The sequence below is a fragment of the Eimeria acervulina genome, genomic scaffold, assembly GCF_000499425.1.
Source record: "Eimeria acervulina Houghton genomic scaffold, Eah_scaff5, whole genome shotgun sequence".
Lineage (NCBI taxonomy): Eukaryota > Apicomplexa > Conoidasida > Eucoccidiorida > Eimeriidae > Eimeria > Eimeria acervulina.
The window spans coordinates 21,584-39,191 of record NW_013549763.1 but is presented as its reverse complement, the minus strand read 5'-3'; the positions used below and the strand labels follow the sequence as shown (position 1 = coordinate 39,191).

The following is a 17,608-nucleotide window of genomic DNA, read 5'->3' as shown; positions in this document are numbered from 1 at the left end:
GCACTGCAGCAGGGGACGTCGGCAGCAAATCAGCAGCAATAACTGAGGGGTGAGAGGCAAATAACTCAACGCTGCATCGACAAACACACACAACACAGAGACAAAACATTCCCCTGCTGCTGCTGCTGCTGCTGCTGTTGCTAGAGCAAACACGCACAATAGAGAAGCATGCACTAGGTGCTGCTGCAGCAGCAGCAAACACATACAACAGACACACGCTGTGCTGCTGCTGCCGCAGCAGCAAAGACACACAACAAACAGCAAGAGGCTGCTAGAGAGAGACAGCCAAAGAGGAAGAAAAGAGAGGCAGAGACGACAACAGAGGAGAGACAGAGACAAAGAGACGACGTGGGAGAGAGAAAGAGAGAGATAGAAAGAAACAGAGAAAGAGAAAGAAGTAAAGAAACAAAAAGAGAGAAAGAGAAGAAGAAATAAGAGAAACAAACAGACAAATAAATAAATAAAAAGACGGAGAAAAAGGAAAGAAATGAATAAATAAATAAACAAAAAGAGAAAAAGAAAAGGAAATAAAGAAATAATGAGAAACGAACAAATAAATAAATAAAAAGAGGGAGAAAAAGAAAAAGAAATAAAAGGAAATAAAGAAAGAGATAAGAAAGAAAGAGTAAGAAATAGATAGACAGAGCAAAACAAACAAACAAACGCCAACCCCCTTCCCCCCCAACCAAACCCCTCAACAACCACTAAAAAAGGAAGCGAATAGAGAAGAAGGTTTGCTGCTGCATCAACATTAGGGTTTAGGGTTTAGGGTTTAGTACTTGAGGGAGTCCGGCGTTATAAGGGTTTTTCCTCTCTTCTCTCTCAGTGTAATTTGCAGCCGTCGCTCTTCGCCAACCCCCAACACGTGGGGACAGCCAATTAAATGAAGCGTCTGCGCCTCAGCTGTCTCTATCCCTACCACCTCGCTGCTGCTGCTGCTGCTGCTGCTGGGGGTGCTGCTGCTGCTGGGGCTGCTGCTGTTGCTGCTGCTGCTGTTGGGGGTTGAAGACCAGCGGCTGTCTGTTAATAGGCGCAGCAAACCTTCTTTGTGTGGTAGAGGAGAGGAAATAAACCCCTTAGCTCCTGAGAGAATAAATGCTGCAGAGTTTGCTGCTGCTGCTGCTGCTGCTTCTCGAGGCAGCCATTCGCAGCAGTCGGCAGCAACGCCCGTGCAGCAAGCTGCTGCTGCTGCTGTTGCTGCTGCTGCTCCTGCTGCTGCTTCTCCTTCTTCCTCGCCCTTACTGAGCTCTACAGCCACACGGGCGCAGCAGGCTTTTCGTGCTTCCTCTTCTTTAGAGGATTCAGAGCCCTCCCCTGCAACTGTTGCTGCTGCATTTGCTGCTGCTGCTGCTGGTTGGCTCTGTGTTGCTTCGTGCTGCAGCAGCTGGACAGTGCAGCAAGGAAGCAGATAGAGACTGTCTGTAGCGAGGGTAAGCCCTAGTCGAGAAGAAGCAGCAAACGAAGATAAAGAAGATAAAGAAGATAAAGAAGATAAAGAAGGGTATAAAGGAGAAAAACGCTGCAGCCAGTGTGAAGGCGCTGGAGGCTCCCGCACCCAAACCGTCCGCTGCAGCAGAAAACAAATAGCAGCAGCAGCAGCAGCAGCAAGATAATGAAGACAGAAGATAATTAACTAAGCCTTCAGCGAAAAGTAAGTAAATTCACAACTGCAGTAAACAAACAAAGATGCTCCCTAAAAACAAACAGACGACGAAGAAAATATAAAATAAACAAACAAAGACAGAAAAAAAAACTCAGGTAATAAACAAGCAAAGGAGGAAGAGATAGATAAAAGAAAACAAAAAACAGAAAAAAGAGAAATAATAAACAAACAATGACAGAAGAAAAACACAGAAAATAAACAAAGAGGTGAAGGACACAAAAAGAACAAAGAACGGAAAATGAAAAAGCAAATAACAAATATGAAGAAGGCTTCGTGAATATATTATTATTATTATAATTATAATTATAATTATTATTTTTATTATTTTATCGAATAAACAAACAAAGCAGAAAATATGCAACGCCCAATGAGCAAACAGAAATAAAGTGCCAACCATCATAGAAAAACAAACAAATAAATAAATTAAGCAAGAAGGAAACAAACAAGGAAGCAAACAAGCAACAAACAGGCAAACAAAGCAGCAGAATATAATATCCTTTACATATATATAATATATATACATATGCATATATATATATATATATGTAGACTGACAGGCGGCGCCTGAATGAAGACGAGCGGAGTATCTCGACGGTAGCAATTAACACTTAAATTTAATTCTGCTTTCTTTTCTTTGCCTTCTCCTAACAGCAACAACTCTGATAGACCTAATCCAGATATTCGCTGCTGCAGCTTTGCTGAGCCCCACATACTAGCGCCCTCCCCTGCTGCTGCTGCTGCTGCTGCTGCTGCTGCTGGGGGGCCTGGGGCCCTGTCTGGCTGATCAAAAGGAGAAAGAAGGAAAACGCCGTCTCCCTTATTTACTTCCCAGGTGTATATACACCTGACTGCATCTTCAATAGGCAAAGACGCAACAGCTCCTGCACCCCAAACAGCAGCAGCAGCAGTAGCAGCAGCAGGAAACACACATACACCCTGTTTTTGCTGAGTAGTTGAATTATGTTTTTGTTTCTTTCAGCCGATGCATAGTTAGGAAGGCAACTACAAAGAGAAACAAAATCAAATGAAAGCCAAACACAATAACATAAAATAAAATAAATATATTTCTTTCTTTGGTGCTACGACTGCAGCAGCAGTTGTCTTGTCTCTGTCTTACCGAAATGAAGAAGAGTGTTTTTTGCTGTGTCTGCAGATCCGCTGAAATACGTCTGAGGCCCCGAAGGCATCAGCAAGTGCGGCACTGAGAATATGCGGCTCTGCTTATCTACAAGTTGTGCTGCAACAGTAGTTAGCTGTCCGCTGTACAGCACTAAGTCTCCTTCTTCTGCTGCTGCTGCTGCTGCGGTTGCTGCTGCTGCGGCGGCGGCGGCGCGACGGTAGCCAGCCCTGGCTGCATGCGAAGGCAGCCCCGTTTGCTGCAGCTCTCTACGTTGCCTCTGTGCTCTTCTGCTGCTGCTGCTGATGCTGCTGCTGCTGGGCTGTACAAACATCCCCTGCGTGATCTGCACAGAGTGTGGCAGTGACACAACAACCCGCATGCTTGCTGCTGCTGCTGCTGCTGCTGCTGAGCTGCTGCCGTCTTCCTGCTGCAGCAGAGCCGTGACAGTTGTCTCTCCTTCTTCACCCGTCAGGAGCAAATCCGGAAAGGCCTCTGACAGCCGCACCACCCTTTCATTCTGTACATGAAACCGCCTGCTGCTGCTGCCGTTGCTGCTGCTGCTGGGTGCATCTAGGTGCAGCTCCTCCGGGCCCCCATACACTGCAACCTCAAACGAATAGCCGCCTGGCAGCAGCACCAATTCAGAGGGGCTTAGCTGCAGCGGGGGGTGGACGCGCACCGTCAGTCTCGCCGACACCTTTGCTGCTGCTGCTGCTGCTGCTGCTGCAGCGCCTGCTGCTGCTGCAGCACTTGGAGGAGGCCCCGGAAGTACTTCTGCTTGCAACACGAAGGACCCTCGCATTTCTGCTGCAGCAAAAAAGAAATGCACGCGGTGCCGCTCTTCACTTGGCAGCAAAGACAGCCGTTTCCAGTCTTCAGGAGCATCCATGTCTGCTGCTGCTGCTGCAGCTGCTGCGGAGGAAGGGCCGTAGACAGCAGCAGCGAGAGGGGGCTTGGCGTCGTCTAAGCCGAACTCAGTCGCCCCAAGCAACGCAAAAGAGTCATCCTCCTGTTGCTGCTGCTGCTGCTGCTGCTGCTGCAGGTACTCGCCTGCGGCCGTGAGGTATATTCTGCCTCTCCCGTCCACCCTGCTGCCACTGCTGCTGCTGCTGCTGCTGCTGTCTTCTGCTGGGAATGCAAAAAGAGAGAGACGGAGAGCAGCAAAGAGGCGCGGGTCTACGCGGCTACCATCCTCATCGAAGCCCTCTACCCGCACCCCGTACACCTTCCCTGCTTCCACCTGCTGCTGCTGCTGTTGCTGTTGCTGTTGCTGCTGCTGTTGCAAGGAGGACCGGGAATCCCCCGCTGCTGCTGCTGCTGCTTGAGTGTCTTTCTCTGTCTTAGAGGAGAAGGAGATTGGCAGCAGCACCAAACGCAGCGACCGCAGACGCACAAACTGCAGCTCTGCTAACAGCTGCGGCCCATTCCTGCTGCTGCTGCTGCTGCTGCTGCTGGGTCGCCACGGGCTCAGCAATCCGTCATCCCAGGCCTCCAGGCGCAGCGCCGGGGGCCGCTGCTGCTGCTGCTGCTGGCGGTTGTCTGCGGCAGGTGGCAGCACGAAGAATTCGCGCATGCTGAGGGGACATGAAGAAGAGAAGGGGAGGCAACTAAAGGCAAAAGGAGAAGACAAAGGCAAACCCCACAACCAGCTAACAGAGGAGCTCAAGCCCATGCATGCAGCATCCGCAGCTCCTGCTGCTGCTGCTGCTGCTGAACCCCCAGACAGCCGCAACGCCGCATGCCGTGCTGAAGCCTCAAGAGGAGAGAGACACTGCAGCAGAGGAGCATCTCGCGAAGTCAGCAGCTCACCGTGGCCCACTACACCTACTGCTGCTGCTGTTGCTGCTGTTGCTGCTGCTCCTTCGAGAGGCTGCAGCCGCAGCACACGCACGGCTTCCGTGTCGGGGCTACCGAACTGCAGCAGCACACGAGAAGCGACGCCTGGGAAGTAAGGCAGCCGCACAGTCTGCACCTGCTGCTGCTGCTGCTGCTCATAGGCGGCTGTTGCTGCTGCTGACGATGAAGCATCGGTAGGTGCTGCGAGAGGCAGCAGCCTCAAAGGAGGCGACAAAAAGAGCCGCAGACCGTCCCGTAGCTTTCCCTCTTCCCACAGGGGCAGCAACTGCTGCGTTTCTGCTGCTGCTGCTGCTGCTCCTGTTGCTGCTGTTGCTGCTGCTCTCCACTGGTCCAGCGATGCTTGCAGCAGCAGCTGCTGCTGCTCGGTGAGCGCCGCCTTCAACGCAGCAGGAATTTCTTTTGGGGGTTTAATCGCCACTTCAAGGGAGAAGGAGCCGCAGCAAGCAGAAGAAGAAACCAGCAGCAAACCCATTGAGTACCCGCTAGCAGCTGTTGCTGTTGCTGCTGCTCCTGCTGCTGCTGCTGCTGACGGCGACGAAGACGGCAGGACCTGCAGCACCGGCTGCTCTCCCTCTCCCTGCTGCTGCTGCTGCTCTGTGGGTATAAGCACCCAGTGAGTCTGGAGGTGTTGAATGCCTAGAAGAGGTTTAAATGATGAATTATAAACAAACACAGCAAACGCATGCTGCGCTCCGCACTGTACGTACAGCACATCATCTTCGTCTTGCCGGCCTCCAGCACCACCCCACACATTTCTATGCAAGACCCGTGGCTTTGCTGCTGCTAATGTTGCTGCTTCGACAGGAACGCCTCCCAGAGCCTCCTGCAGCAACGCCTGCATCTGCTGCTGCTGCTGCTGCTGCTTCTGGGGGTGATATGCAGAAGCACGAGATAGGGAAGGCAATGCGCGCAGCTGCAGCAACTCCGGGTATTGGCATGAAATCCACAGGGAGACCTGCTCTTCCCTTGAAGACCTGCACCCACAATCCAGCAGCAGCAGCAGCAGCAGCAGCAGGTACAAGGCCCAGAATAAACCCCCAAACAGCAACAAAGTACACGCGCAGCAGCAACACGCAGCAGCAGGAGATGCAGCACCAACTGCAGCAGCAACCGCAGCAGCAGTACTTTGCAGAGAACCAAGACCGCGGGGGTACAAGCAGCAGCAGTAGCAACAACAGCAGCAGCAGCAACAGCATCAGCAGGGGTTTGCTTACGTAACAGTGGGGTGCTTAGAGGTGTAAATGCTGTTGATAGAAACGAGCAAAGGCGAAGACCCCGCACGAAGACAAACAACACGCTGCAGCAAGCCGCCTCCCTCAGGCACAACTGCTACAGCCGCTGGTTCTGCTGCTGCATCTGCTGCTGCTGCTGGGTGTACAGTGGCGGTAACAGTGTGCCTGTACGCCTCCGGTCTCGCAGGAGGCCCCTCCTTGAGAAAAACTGCTACAGAACCCCCCACCATCACTGACAACTCCCCCACAGCACCTCCGCTGCTGCTGCTGCTGCTGCTGCTGCTGCTGATGGCCGAGACGGGCGCCCCATAGAGAAGGATATTCTCTGGGATGGAGTTGGCAGGAGATGCTGCGGGGGGCCTGAGGTCGAGTTGCTGGTGCAGGGTGGAGGTCTGCGCTGCTGCTCCTGCTGCTGCTACTACTGTGCTGCTGCTGCTGCTGCTGCTGTTGGGGTCTTGGCTGAGGCGCTGCAGCAGCGGTGCTGCTCGCCCGCTGCTAAGGCGATCAGGGGGAGGCAGAGGGAAGGAAAGGGAAGAGAGGAGCGCCCATGCTTCCAGAGGCAGGTACACATCAATCTGTGCAGAAGCCTGCAGCAACAGCTTTTGCTGTTGCTGCTGCTGCTGCTGCAGCTGCAGAGTGGCAGTCAGTCGAGCTGTGCCTTTACGAAGTCCTTTCAAGGAGACAACCCCACAGGTGAACGGCACACTGCCACCAGCCTGCAGCAGCAGCAAACGCAAATTGTGCACCAAACGCATGCAGCAGCAGCAGCAGCAACAGCAGGACCTGGCTTTGGTGCTAGTGATGCAGCAGCAGCGAAACGAACCGCCCGCAGCCTCTTCGCGCCACAGCAGCATCTGCAGCGGCAGGAACAGCAATAAGAAGCTAAAGCGGAGCAGCAGGAGAGACAAAGCAGCAGCAAGCGGCAAAGCAGCAGCAGCAAGAAAGAAGAAGAGGTCTCACCAAGTGTTTGAACGAGAGGACCGGGGACCCCTCAACAGCAAATAGTGGCTGAGGGCAGGCGGCGAGTTGATTTGGCTTCACCCAGAAAGGATGCACAGCAGCAGCTGTTGCTGCTTCTGCTTCTGTTGCTGCTGCTGCTTCTGTTGCTGCTGCTAAGCGGGTGCGCGCCTCTTCTAGGGTCCTCGGCCACTGGGATTGATACTGGTCATAGGCGTCACCAGCAGCAGCATCAGCAGCAGCAGCAGCAGGCCCCTCTAGGTTGCTGCCGCTGTCTATCCAGCTGCGGTTTGCCTCTGGCAGCAAATTATAAAATTTAGCGGAGTCTACGAATCCTATCAACACCCCCTGCACATATAAACGCACAAAAAGACAGTATATATATATATGTATGAGCTGTTATTTATTATTACTTATTATTATTTATATTATTACTGTTATTATCATATATGATATTTGTAGGCATACAGATATCACAATACTTAAAGAATTGTAAGACAAAGCAACAGGACAACCGGTTAAAACAACAAAAACAAATAATAAAATAACAATGTAAAATAATATACATAATATAATATATAATATATATTATATAACACCATCCTAATAATAATAAAGTAATTAGTATTACATAATAATTGTTATAGTAGAGGTAAAATAACTAGCATTATACAATAGCTGTTGTATAATAAGGCAATAATAATAATAATAATAATAATAATATAATAATAATAATAATAACACTCAGCAGCAGCACGGATGGTGTGTGGTGGCTGTACAGTGTTTTCTTCTTCTGTAGAATTTGCTTCGCCTTGCTGCTGCTGCTTATGCTGCTGCTGCTGCTGCAGCGGCAGCAGCAAATGCTGCAGCCGCAACTGAATGCTAGCAGGAGGGGCAACAACAACAGTCAGCAGCACCGCATTTTGCTGCTGTCTTTTATCCTGCAGCAGCAGAGACGTTACTCCCACCCCCACCGCCTCCACTACCCAGTGCTGCTGCAGCAGCTGCTGCTGCTGCTGCAGGTTTGCTGCTGCAGACAGCAGCAAACCTGAAGAAGAAAAAGGAAGAGGCGCTGCTCCGCCCACAGGGGAGGCGACCCGGCAAATAGAGGCATCAAACGAACTCAAAATGTACTCGCCTGAAGGCAAGCGAAAACATTTATAAACCCTAAACCCTAAACCCTAAATAAACCCGAAACCCTAAATATAGCACTAAATAAGCCTAAATAACCCTAATTAAACCCTAAACCCTAAACCCTATATATAGCAGCAAATAACCCTAAATATAACATGAAATATAACACGAAATCTAACACTAAACCCTAAACCCTGAGACTAGCATCCAATGGATTAAAAACGCCCAGACCGCCGCAATTACATTGAGGGTTTAGGGTTTATATATCTAGGGTTTAGGGTTTCCAAATTAGGGTTTAGGGTTTGTTACCTGATCCTCCTTGGGGTTCCAGGGGGAATACAGTGTTAGGTGCGAGTATAAGTGGTGCCTGTAGGCGGTTTGCTGCAGCAGCAGCTGCTGCAGCAGCAGCAGCAGCAGGAGCAGCAAAAGGGGTGTTGTGCTGCTGCTGCTGCTCTGGCTGTCTACTGTAAGGAAGGAGACGGAAGGCAACCGGAGCAGCAACAACAAAACGAAAAGCAAAAGAAACAGAAGAAGACGGCCTCCACACAACAGCAGGAGCCGCCCCTACTTGAAGTAATGAGACCCTCAACACCCCGACTCCCAGAGAGGCAGCACGCAGCAGAGCAAAACCCTGAAAATATCAGCAACACACGCATTCCCCAGGAACCCTTCTATTATTATTATTATTATTTATATTATTATCATTTATATTATTATTTATATTATTATTTATATATTAGTATTATTATTATTGTCATTATTATGTTGTTGTTTTTATAATAAAAATAATAAAACTGGTATAGGAATAGGAACGGCGAAATTGATAATGCTTATTATTATAAAGTAATAATAATAGCAAAAATAATAATAATAATAATAATAATACTAGTGAATGAACACTGCTGAATGGTGCAAGAGGCAGTTGAATTCACACATCTGTACATACACCCCAACAACACGAATAATAATACTAAAGCCTCGCCGCACCTGCTGAGGTGAGGCTAGCCTCTCTAAGGGGCAGGGGGCCCCCTCTTCTTTTTCTGCTTCTGCTGCTGCTGGCTCTGCTGCTGCTGCACCTGCTGCTGTACAAGACCAATGCAGTACTGCGTTGGGGGGCAGCAGCATTTTGCTGCTGCTGAGGCCTCCCCTTGCAGCAGCAGCAGCAAGAAGCTCTGCCTTTATAAGGTACTCTCTCCCTTCCGTCAAGTAAACAACAGGGAGGCTGTCTTCTGCTGCTGCTGCTGCTCCTGCTCTTTCTTCTCTTATTAAAGGAGGCAGCCGCAAACCACCGAGAGTACCATCAGGCCCGACGCCCAAAGCCTCTTCGGCCTGCAGCAAGTGCCGCAGCAGCAGCGCCTTCTCTGCTGCTGCAGCACCACCGCTGCTGCTGCTGCTGCTGGCAGCAGCAGCAGCTGCTGCTGCTGCTGCTTGGCGCCATAAGGGCTGAGTCTTCAGTACTTCGGTGTCTTCATAGAAAAGGCGAATGGCCTTGGGTACTGCGACGGATATATCTGCTTGCTGCTGCTCCTTTGTTCGGGTGTCTCGGCAGCTAACTACCGCTCGCTGCTGCTGCTGCTGCAGCAGCAGCCCCACACTCACCACACCTGCATTCGTCACCTGCAGCAGCGAGGAGGAGGAGCCCCCTGCAGCAGCAGCAGCAGAGGGAGACCCTGCTGCAGCAGACTCTGAATCAACACCCCACACGAAGTCCGCATGCGGCAGCCGAAGTGCCTCCTGGCGGCCGTCCTCCTGCAACAAACCCAGCCGCAGCAGCAGCAGCAGCAGCAGGTTATCTAATGCATACATATATACGCATATATACATGTAAGTAAATATATATATATATATATATATATATGCATCTACTTATCGATAACTTTACATATCATAAATATAATGAAATAAATAATAAACTACATATATATAATATGAGTGAATAATAAAGGACATATATATATATATATATGCATATATATACATCTACTAATCGATAACTTTATATTTAAAAGTATATAAAAATATATGTATGCATTTATATGAATATAAATGCATAGTAACGTACCCAAAGGCGGAGGAGTTTAATATTGAAGACGGCGCCTGGGGGAACGAGAAGAGCAGCAGGAGACAGCGTGAATAATTCAACAACAAGAAAAGACACCTCTGCAGCTTTAACTTCTTTATATTCTTCTAAAGCTAAGCGGGCCCGCACAGTAACAACCCCTGTACGAAGACCCCTTAAAACAATAGCATCTGAACGTACACCAACGCCTCTTGCTTCCTCTTCCTGCTGCTGCTGCTGCTGCTGGTAGTAGTTGTATGTGCTGCCTCTTTCTTCTACAAGGCGACGGGCTGGGGTGCCTGCTACGGCGTCTGCTGCTACGGATTCTATTGAAAGAATATTTTCTTCTCCTATTATCTCCCACTCAAAAGGTAGACCTTCTAAAGAAGAAAAAACATTTCCTTCTTCATCAAACCCCAGCAAACTAACATCGGCTAGCTGCCCTATTGCCAATCTCTTATCTCTTGTTGAAAAAGACAGACGCACAATAGGAGCCACCAACACCTGAGCACGAAACGCCCGTCTCCCCCCTCCTGCTCCTGCTCCTGCTGCTGTTGCTGCTGCTGCGCCTTCAGGGGCCCCCGGGGACCCCCAGGGATCTCCTGCGGTGTTCCTGGTGGTGTTGAGGCCTCTCTCGGCAGAGGCGAAGACCCATGAAGAGGCGCGGCGCCCAACTGCCTGCGGTGTTGCTTCTACTAAAACGCGAGAGAAACAGGGGGGCCCCCTGGAGGGGCCCCCAGCAGCACCTTGAGGGCCCGCTTCCGACTCTGCCTCCACGCTACAAGCAGCAGCAGCCTGCTCTGCTGCACAGTCAGGATGCAGTAGAGACACCACATGCCGATTCTGTGATGCCCAGTAGAAGCAAACAGCAACCTCTTTCCCCTGAAGACTTGGATGAACGTCTTCTTGCTGCAGCTGCAGCTGCGCCCTCACAGCAGGGAAATGAGAAGACACAGAAGGAGGCACCCAAGGCAGCAGCACTTGAGAAGGGCCGATAGATAAACCTTCAGGCGAACCCCCACCTGCAGCTTCCTGCTGCGCTGCTGCTGGCGCGCCGCCCCCCCAAACGCCCACCAGCAGCAGCAACAACAGCCACAGACTCAACATACACCGCAGCAGCGGAGATGCTGCATTAGCAAAGGGCCTCAAGCACAGAGAACGCCAACAGGAATAAACAGAGGGGGCCAATCCCTTAGACGCAGCCTTTTCCTTCCGCTTCATTCGTCTTGGACTGCTACGACCCCCATCCACCCCTCCCACTGTCAACCCCATAGGGGCCCCCATAGAGGCAGTAACGGCTCAAGTGGAGTCAGCAGGAAGCAAAGTTAAGACCTACGAGCCTCCTCACACCACCCATGCTGCAGGCCCGCTAGAGGGGGCCCAGGCGGCGGCAGCTCCCTATACCCCCGCGTAGGCTTGATAAGGAAGACGCAGCGGGAAGCTTGGCAAAATGAAGCCAACAGAAAGAGAAGAATTAGAGCAAACAAACAACAACAGCATCGGTCGCCGGACTCCGGCTCTACTGACGAGTCGCCTACGCACAAGTCCCAAGGGACAGCTGTGCCTCGAGCTGCAGGGGATCCTGGTTAGACAGGGAAAGATGAAACAAAGGCGATCATACAAAGCATCCCTCGTTTACCGTGCAGAAATAAAGAACAAAGAACAACTCTGGAAAAAGGCAACAGCGGGCATGCGAGGGTTCCTAGGCCCTGCACTTTCCCCGCCCGTTCAGGCTCGTCCCATCATGCACTCACACAGGACGGGCTCACAACACTATTCAACATGTTGCCATATGCAACCTGGGAAACCCCTACACATTATGAAGGCAACGCTCCGAGTCGTTCAGAGCGCAGGGTCGTACAGCTGCATGCAACTGCGGGGGCCAACCCCACACCATGGTCAGGACAATCACCACATTATTCGCCGGAACATGCTGCCTAATTCATATTCAACACACTCTGGCTCAATAGTGGGTACGCCACCTCTTGTTTGGCCTGCTGTCTTTTCATACACTCTGCCAGTCAATAATAGTTCGGGGGTCTAGGCCGCCGACCCCTGGGGGGGATCTTCCTACCGGATCTCGCCTACAGCTTCCAAGTTAGATCCGCAATCCACGCAGGCGGAAAAACACAATTTGTCTATGATTCTTCTTCGTTCTGCCTCATCCGTTCGCTAATTAGGGCTCAGTAACCGTAGTGTTTTGCTTTTACACTAGCGGCGCCTGGGCGGTCTGAAATCTGAACTCCGGACAGACCCGCCTCACTCACACCTAGATCGTCACACCCCACAATGATCGTAGGACGCTTGTGCAAAACCTCTTCGAATGGGTACTTCCCAGTCCCATCGCTTTCCTCGGAAGCAGGTAGCGCTAGATTTCTTGCTGGTGGCCTTTGGCAACAGCGCCGGCTTGATACTTTCTTGCTAGAGCGTAGACAGATGCGTACATATGTACAAAATAAAGACCACAGAGTTAGCAGATGCGTGCGTGTTTTTGTGGAGGGATGCAAGTAGCCCCCAATGTATATAGAGCCTAGAATATTCTAAGCCGAGGAAAGAAGTGTGGAGGAATTTCAGCCATGTTTGTAATGGTATGATGCTGGCGCATGTTTTCAAACAGCCAGAAATGCCTGGTTTTATGTGGCAGTCCATTTTCCGTCACTTTGTCTTCATAACCACTGGAGGGTTTTTTTAATTGGGTGATAAATGATTATTTGCCGGCGCGACAAGGACAAACTGTCCCAAATGACAAAAATGAGCCTGGCAACCGTCATCGTATGAACCATCATTATATTTGGTGTTTGGGAAAATAATTTCAGGTCGTTTTCAGAGCACTTTTAGCCCGAGCATGTACTGAACGCAGGATTTAGGAATGTATCAGCAAATAAGTCTGGGAAAGCTCTTCGTGTTCGACTTTGGCTTCATGCAGACTCGTTCCCCCTTGATTGGGCTTATCTTCTGGTCCATCTGCTTATGAGAGCAAGCAATTTTAGCCATATTGCACGACCCTCACTTGTTGGGGGTTGTCGAGTCAGGCGCTTCACACTTGAAATTTTCTAGAAATCTTGGAGACGGTGATTTGCATGCATCATTTTTGTGGAGTGAGAATCTGCAATTTGCGTAGTCTTGGGTAACGCTCTATGTTTTTTGCTCTCCTCGTCGTACACCGTGACGCAACTACGGCGATCTGTTGCTATCCCTTAGGCGTCAATATATTTTCATGAACCGAATTGCCGGGACGAAACACAATTGCGACTCTGGGCATTTCCGAGCCAACAAGCACTTTTCTGCATTTGTGTCAGTGTCCTGCTGCTCAGTTGAAATCTGGCACTATATTTTCCTTTATACCTATTCAAGTCCTCTGGTTAAATGAAGGCGCATAAGAAAATCTATTTAGATGTGATGATTCAGTGTTCTACAACATCGTGCAGTTCAGACAACGCGTCAAACGAGGTAATGGTTTGCAGTCCGAACGTTTACAATCAAGTCGTCCGCCTAAAGGCGAAGGTCCACAGCTTCTGGCCGAGGCGTGGGGCCCAAGAGTTTGCTGATCCATAGATAAAGCATGAGGGACTGCTACATCAAAACATCAGTCTGAAAAGGTGGTGAATTACCTTGCTTCCTTGATTGACTGTTCCAGCCGAGTTGTGGTAAAGTAGAACATGAGGAAAACTCCAACCATGATAAGTGCAGCGAAGAAGGCAATTGCACGACGGTCGCCACGAAACCTGTTGGGAAAAATATGAGCAAATATTTTGGAGGGGGGAGCAGTCTATTCGGCCTACTTTTCTTCGGACTCCTCCAGGCGTGCAAGCTCGGCAGTCAGAGCTGCAATATCAACCGGAGCGGGAACATCAACCAGTGGGGTATTCGAGTCCTTGCTCTAAAGAAACTTCATGAAATCTAGGGGAAAACGAAGCCATTGATTAAGCACTCACAACAGCCAAAGGGGGCAACGCAGATTTGATCTCGGCGGCGTACGCCAGCTTCGCTTCATCCACCCATTTGGGGACGTTTGGGATGCTCTCCGCGCCGATGGCAGAAAGCGTTGCAACAGCAACTGCTGTACACAAAAAGAGTGCCGACTTCATCTTCGTAGAAACTGTTCTGTAACTGCGACCCAATGTGCGGCAAATTATCAAATTCTGGCTGCCACGCAGATCCGCTACTGCGGATGCTGGCTTGAAGTGTATGGACAGCACAGACGCACTGGTCACACCGTTCCAAGTGTCACTTTTTGTATTTTGGCTTTTTCTGCGTGAGACCCCGAATCGATCTTCCAATGTGCAAGAGGACAAGGATTGTTTCTTTATTGACTTTTCTAGCACTGTATCATGCGCAGATGGCCACAGTAGCCGCTGTTGCTGCTCATGAAAAACAAACCCAAGTGGGTAACGTGATTGTTGAACGCAACGTTGCATGAGCTAAGGTAGCTGCTAGTAGATGGCACAAGGCATAGGAGACGTGGCTGACCAGATGAGATATGGCGTTACAGGCCTGGTAGGCCATGGAATCTAGATTGACAGAGTTGTTGTTTCACGTTGACAACTCAGACGGTGGAAGTTGACCCTGCCGATGAGGAAGAAGACGACGGTACTTACATATAAGAACACTCGCAAACGGCCTCACCTCTACAATTACGCGTGTGTAGGGTTCCCCGGAGGCGGGCTGTGGTCCTATGACTCTCTGTTGGGCTCACCCTCCGACATGCACCCTGAAGTAAGAAAACAATTTTCCTACCTGCAGTCTCGGCATTCACATCGCCATGTAGGAACTTTCTGCTACTGAGGTAATGAGTCCGCCAGGCAGTGGAATCCAGATGTTTTCAAGCGGTAGTTGCATTTAGGCAAATACATTCTTACCCCAAGAGATCCCCACAGCAGTGCAAGTGAGTCTCGTGGGCGGATGTATCTTGGCATTTTAAGTAGTATTTAAAGGAAACTTTACTTCTTGGAAACAGGAGTCATCTGCCAGCGCCCTTCGCTTCCTTCAGCAGCTGTAACCTAGATAGAACGGAAACTGCCTGGGATGTTTCAGCTCTCAATGTCTGGTGACGCATAGCTAAGCTGCCCGGGTCTTCAACTCGGCAGAAGCGGCATAAGCCAACGCGGCTATTTTTGGCACATTGTCTTCACTAACTAACAGACATACACTGCTGAGACCCCAGGGAAAATGCATAATCTGGGTGCTGCCCTACGCAGCGAGAAGAACAAAGGGCAAGTCGAATGTCTTAACGGTCATACACAGTTTCTTGTGGGTGTCCGTAGACTCCCCGTTACTGCGAATCTGCACCATACAAATTTTGGCTACAGAGAACGCGATAACGTTTTTCACACCCTTAAAAAGCTCTTCCGTTCCGGAGCAGGGCTATCACAGCAGGTGCACTGCATTGTAGCTGGCAGTCTTATTTCATTCGCAGCAAGGTGCACAATGAATGCGGGTCTGCGGAACTAAATTTGAGACAGAGTTGTCAGGCGTCCCCAACCTCCATCTCCAGCACATAACAGATATTCGAATTGTCTGGATCGTCTAGAAGTATCGCTTGAACGCTCTGTCCAGATAATCCATGCAAATCAGTGTAATCATCGCGTGGGGTGCGATTCTTACGTAATACGTAGGGTAACCTGTGTAAAACGCGGTAATACCCTCGGTCCGAGTGATCTTCACTGCTGCGTCCAGCACACCTTTATAGGGTAACTCTCCCGTTACCGGATCGGGGCGCATTTTCTGCAACCTGCAACAGTTCAAACACCAGGTTGTTAGGGCAACTAATTCAAGCACATGGATGGAAAAGCGGAGGAACGAGGTGTGAAAGGTTAGAACGGAGCCAAGATGGCCCGGCCAAAGGAACGTAAGAAGAGTTCTCACCGCGTCTTTAGAAAGTCGAATGGAAGTGAAAATGTCACTGCGAAGAAACCCGAGATAGCACTGGCTGTCAGGGTCGTCGTCCATCCGTTACCCAAGGTGGGTGCAAGCATCTCCTTGCACTGGTCGTTTGTCGCGAGCATTCCTGCGGAGATTGCAACCCACAAGGCCTAAAGTACAACTCCAACGAACTATTCTGGCCAAAGAATGCCTGCCTGTGTCAAGAAAATCTGAATCAGCAGTGTTTACCCATATTCAGCGACATGGCGCGCAGGACGGTGGGGAAGCTGCCTCTCCAGAGGCCTAGAACGCCTTCTTCCTTGACAATCCGTGAAACGGCATTCAATACGCCAGTATAGTTGCGCCGGGCCTCAGGCGGGAGAGTTGCGTCAGCCTGTGGTTATGCTCACCGGACAAAGAAATGTGAGTAACCTGCGTGTTACATATTGTGATCATCCGATGGTGTGAGTATGTGGTGCTACTACTACTACATACCTGCATGCGGATCAGCGAAAGGTCTGCAGGGTTTCCAAAGGCAGCGGCAACTCCTCCTGCCGCCAAGCCAGCTGCTGCCTTTTTCCAAAGAGGTAGAGGCGGAGGCGGCGCTGTAGGGTCTGCGCTCCTTGACATCTCCTTCAGCCTGTCGCTGAAGACTCGGAACAACCCAAGTCGGGCGGTAGAGTATGTCAGCTGAGCTTTTTCGCAGCACAGAAGGAAAATGTCGCGGCATAGCAAAGAGGGGACACGAGATGCAGCCTCCTTGCAGTGTCTACTGGGGGCTTTACCCGTCTTCACATTAGGTCTATTGAATAGAGTGAGCCGCAGGTCAGCGCGCTTGCGTGTAGCGGTACATCGGATGCAGTCTGACCTGACGGATGATGCCGGCGTCTAGCCCCTTGTAGAGAGCGAGAACGCCTTCATTTTTAAGGACATTTCTGAGAACCTGAATTGGACTTGTCGATGCCTTCGCGCCTCCTTCCCCAACCAGTTGCAACCGAACCTTGACCATGTCTACCGGCTGAATGCAGCAAGTAGCGATACAGCCGGAGAGGCCTCCTACAATGAACGGCCTCGCCTTGGAGAGCGCTGAAGGAGCCGCTTTGACCGCGGGCACTCCCTGCGGTTCTGTGGGCGTACTGGAGCTCATTGGGGGAAGGCGAACAGAGGAGGCAACGCAAGAGAGTAGGGTGAAAGAAAAAGGTTTCAAAGCGCTGCCGACGCCTCCTTTTCTGTACTCACAGAAGATGAACGTCAGAGAATAGCAGACGCTACGCGCTGCATGCGCTCGAGGAAGGGGAGAGAAACGACCCCGCAACGCTTACACCGTTTAGGTGAGACTGTTATTGTAGACGTTTTAATCAAGAATTATTTAGCTGCTTAAATAGAATAAGACGCCTAAATTTGTGCTAAAGAAGAGGGAGAAACAGCTCTCAGCCACCCTTTGCTCCCTGGCGGTGTTGTGTTTCCACCGGGTCGATTCGGTCGGCGTCGCCATTTGGATTCTACTTTGGCTTCTCTCCCTCGTTTCTTTCCTTCATTGGCATTTAAAATTGCTCTCCAACATCATGTTGTTTTAATTTGAGCGAGAAAGGAACCGACCGCCAGCCAACACTACTGCCGTCATTACCGCCTTTCGTGTATGTGTGAGCGAGGCGGACAGAAAACTCGAGGGTCGCCCTGAAGGAACAGGGTGTTGTTACTTTCCTTGATTTCTTTTGTATAAG

General features: G+C 50.4%; 3 protein-coding genes across 3 annotated transcripts; all 3 read right to left on the bottom strand.

Annotated features, from left to right (window-relative positions):
• Positions 1-772: 772 nt before the first annotated feature.
• EAH_00001470 (hypothetical protein) lies at positions 773-11,243 on the bottom strand (the record flags this gene model as incomplete). Its single annotated transcript, XM_013395229.1, has 9 exons — positions 773-1,437; positions 2,377-2,544; positions 2,781-5,614; positions 5,855-6,588; positions 6,833-7,177; positions 7,609-7,967; positions 8,273-8,427; positions 8,910-9,712; positions 10,026-11,243. 9 exons carry the CDS (start codon positions 11,241-11,243, stop codon positions 773-775), a joined length of 7,281 nt encoding a protein of 2,426 aa, XP_013250683.1.
• Positions 11,244-13,629: 2,386 nt separating this feature from the next.
• EAH_00001460 (hypothetical protein, conserved) lies at positions 13,630-14,110 on the bottom strand (the record flags this gene model as incomplete). The annotated part of the gene is made up of 3 exons (XM_013395228.1): positions 13,630-13,747; positions 13,805-13,902; positions 13,958-14,110. The coding sequence occupies 3 exons, from the start codon at positions 14,108-14,110 to the stop codon at positions 13,630-13,632; spliced, it is 369 nt and encodes a 122-aa protein (XP_013250682.1).
• Positions 14,111-15,212: 1,102 nt separating this feature from the next.
• EAH_00001450 (mitochondrial 2-oxoglutarate/malate carrier protein, putative) lies at positions 15,213-17,031 on the bottom strand (the record flags this gene model as incomplete). Its single annotated transcript, XM_013395227.1, has 6 exons — positions 15,213-15,305; positions 15,627-15,753; positions 15,888-16,029; positions 16,134-16,278; positions 16,380-16,574; positions 16,753-17,031. The coding sequence occupies 6 exons, from the start codon at positions 17,029-17,031 to the stop codon at positions 15,213-15,215; spliced, it is 981 nt and encodes a 326-aa protein (XP_013250681.1).
• Between the last annotated feature and the right edge of the window lie 577 nt (positions 17,032-17,608).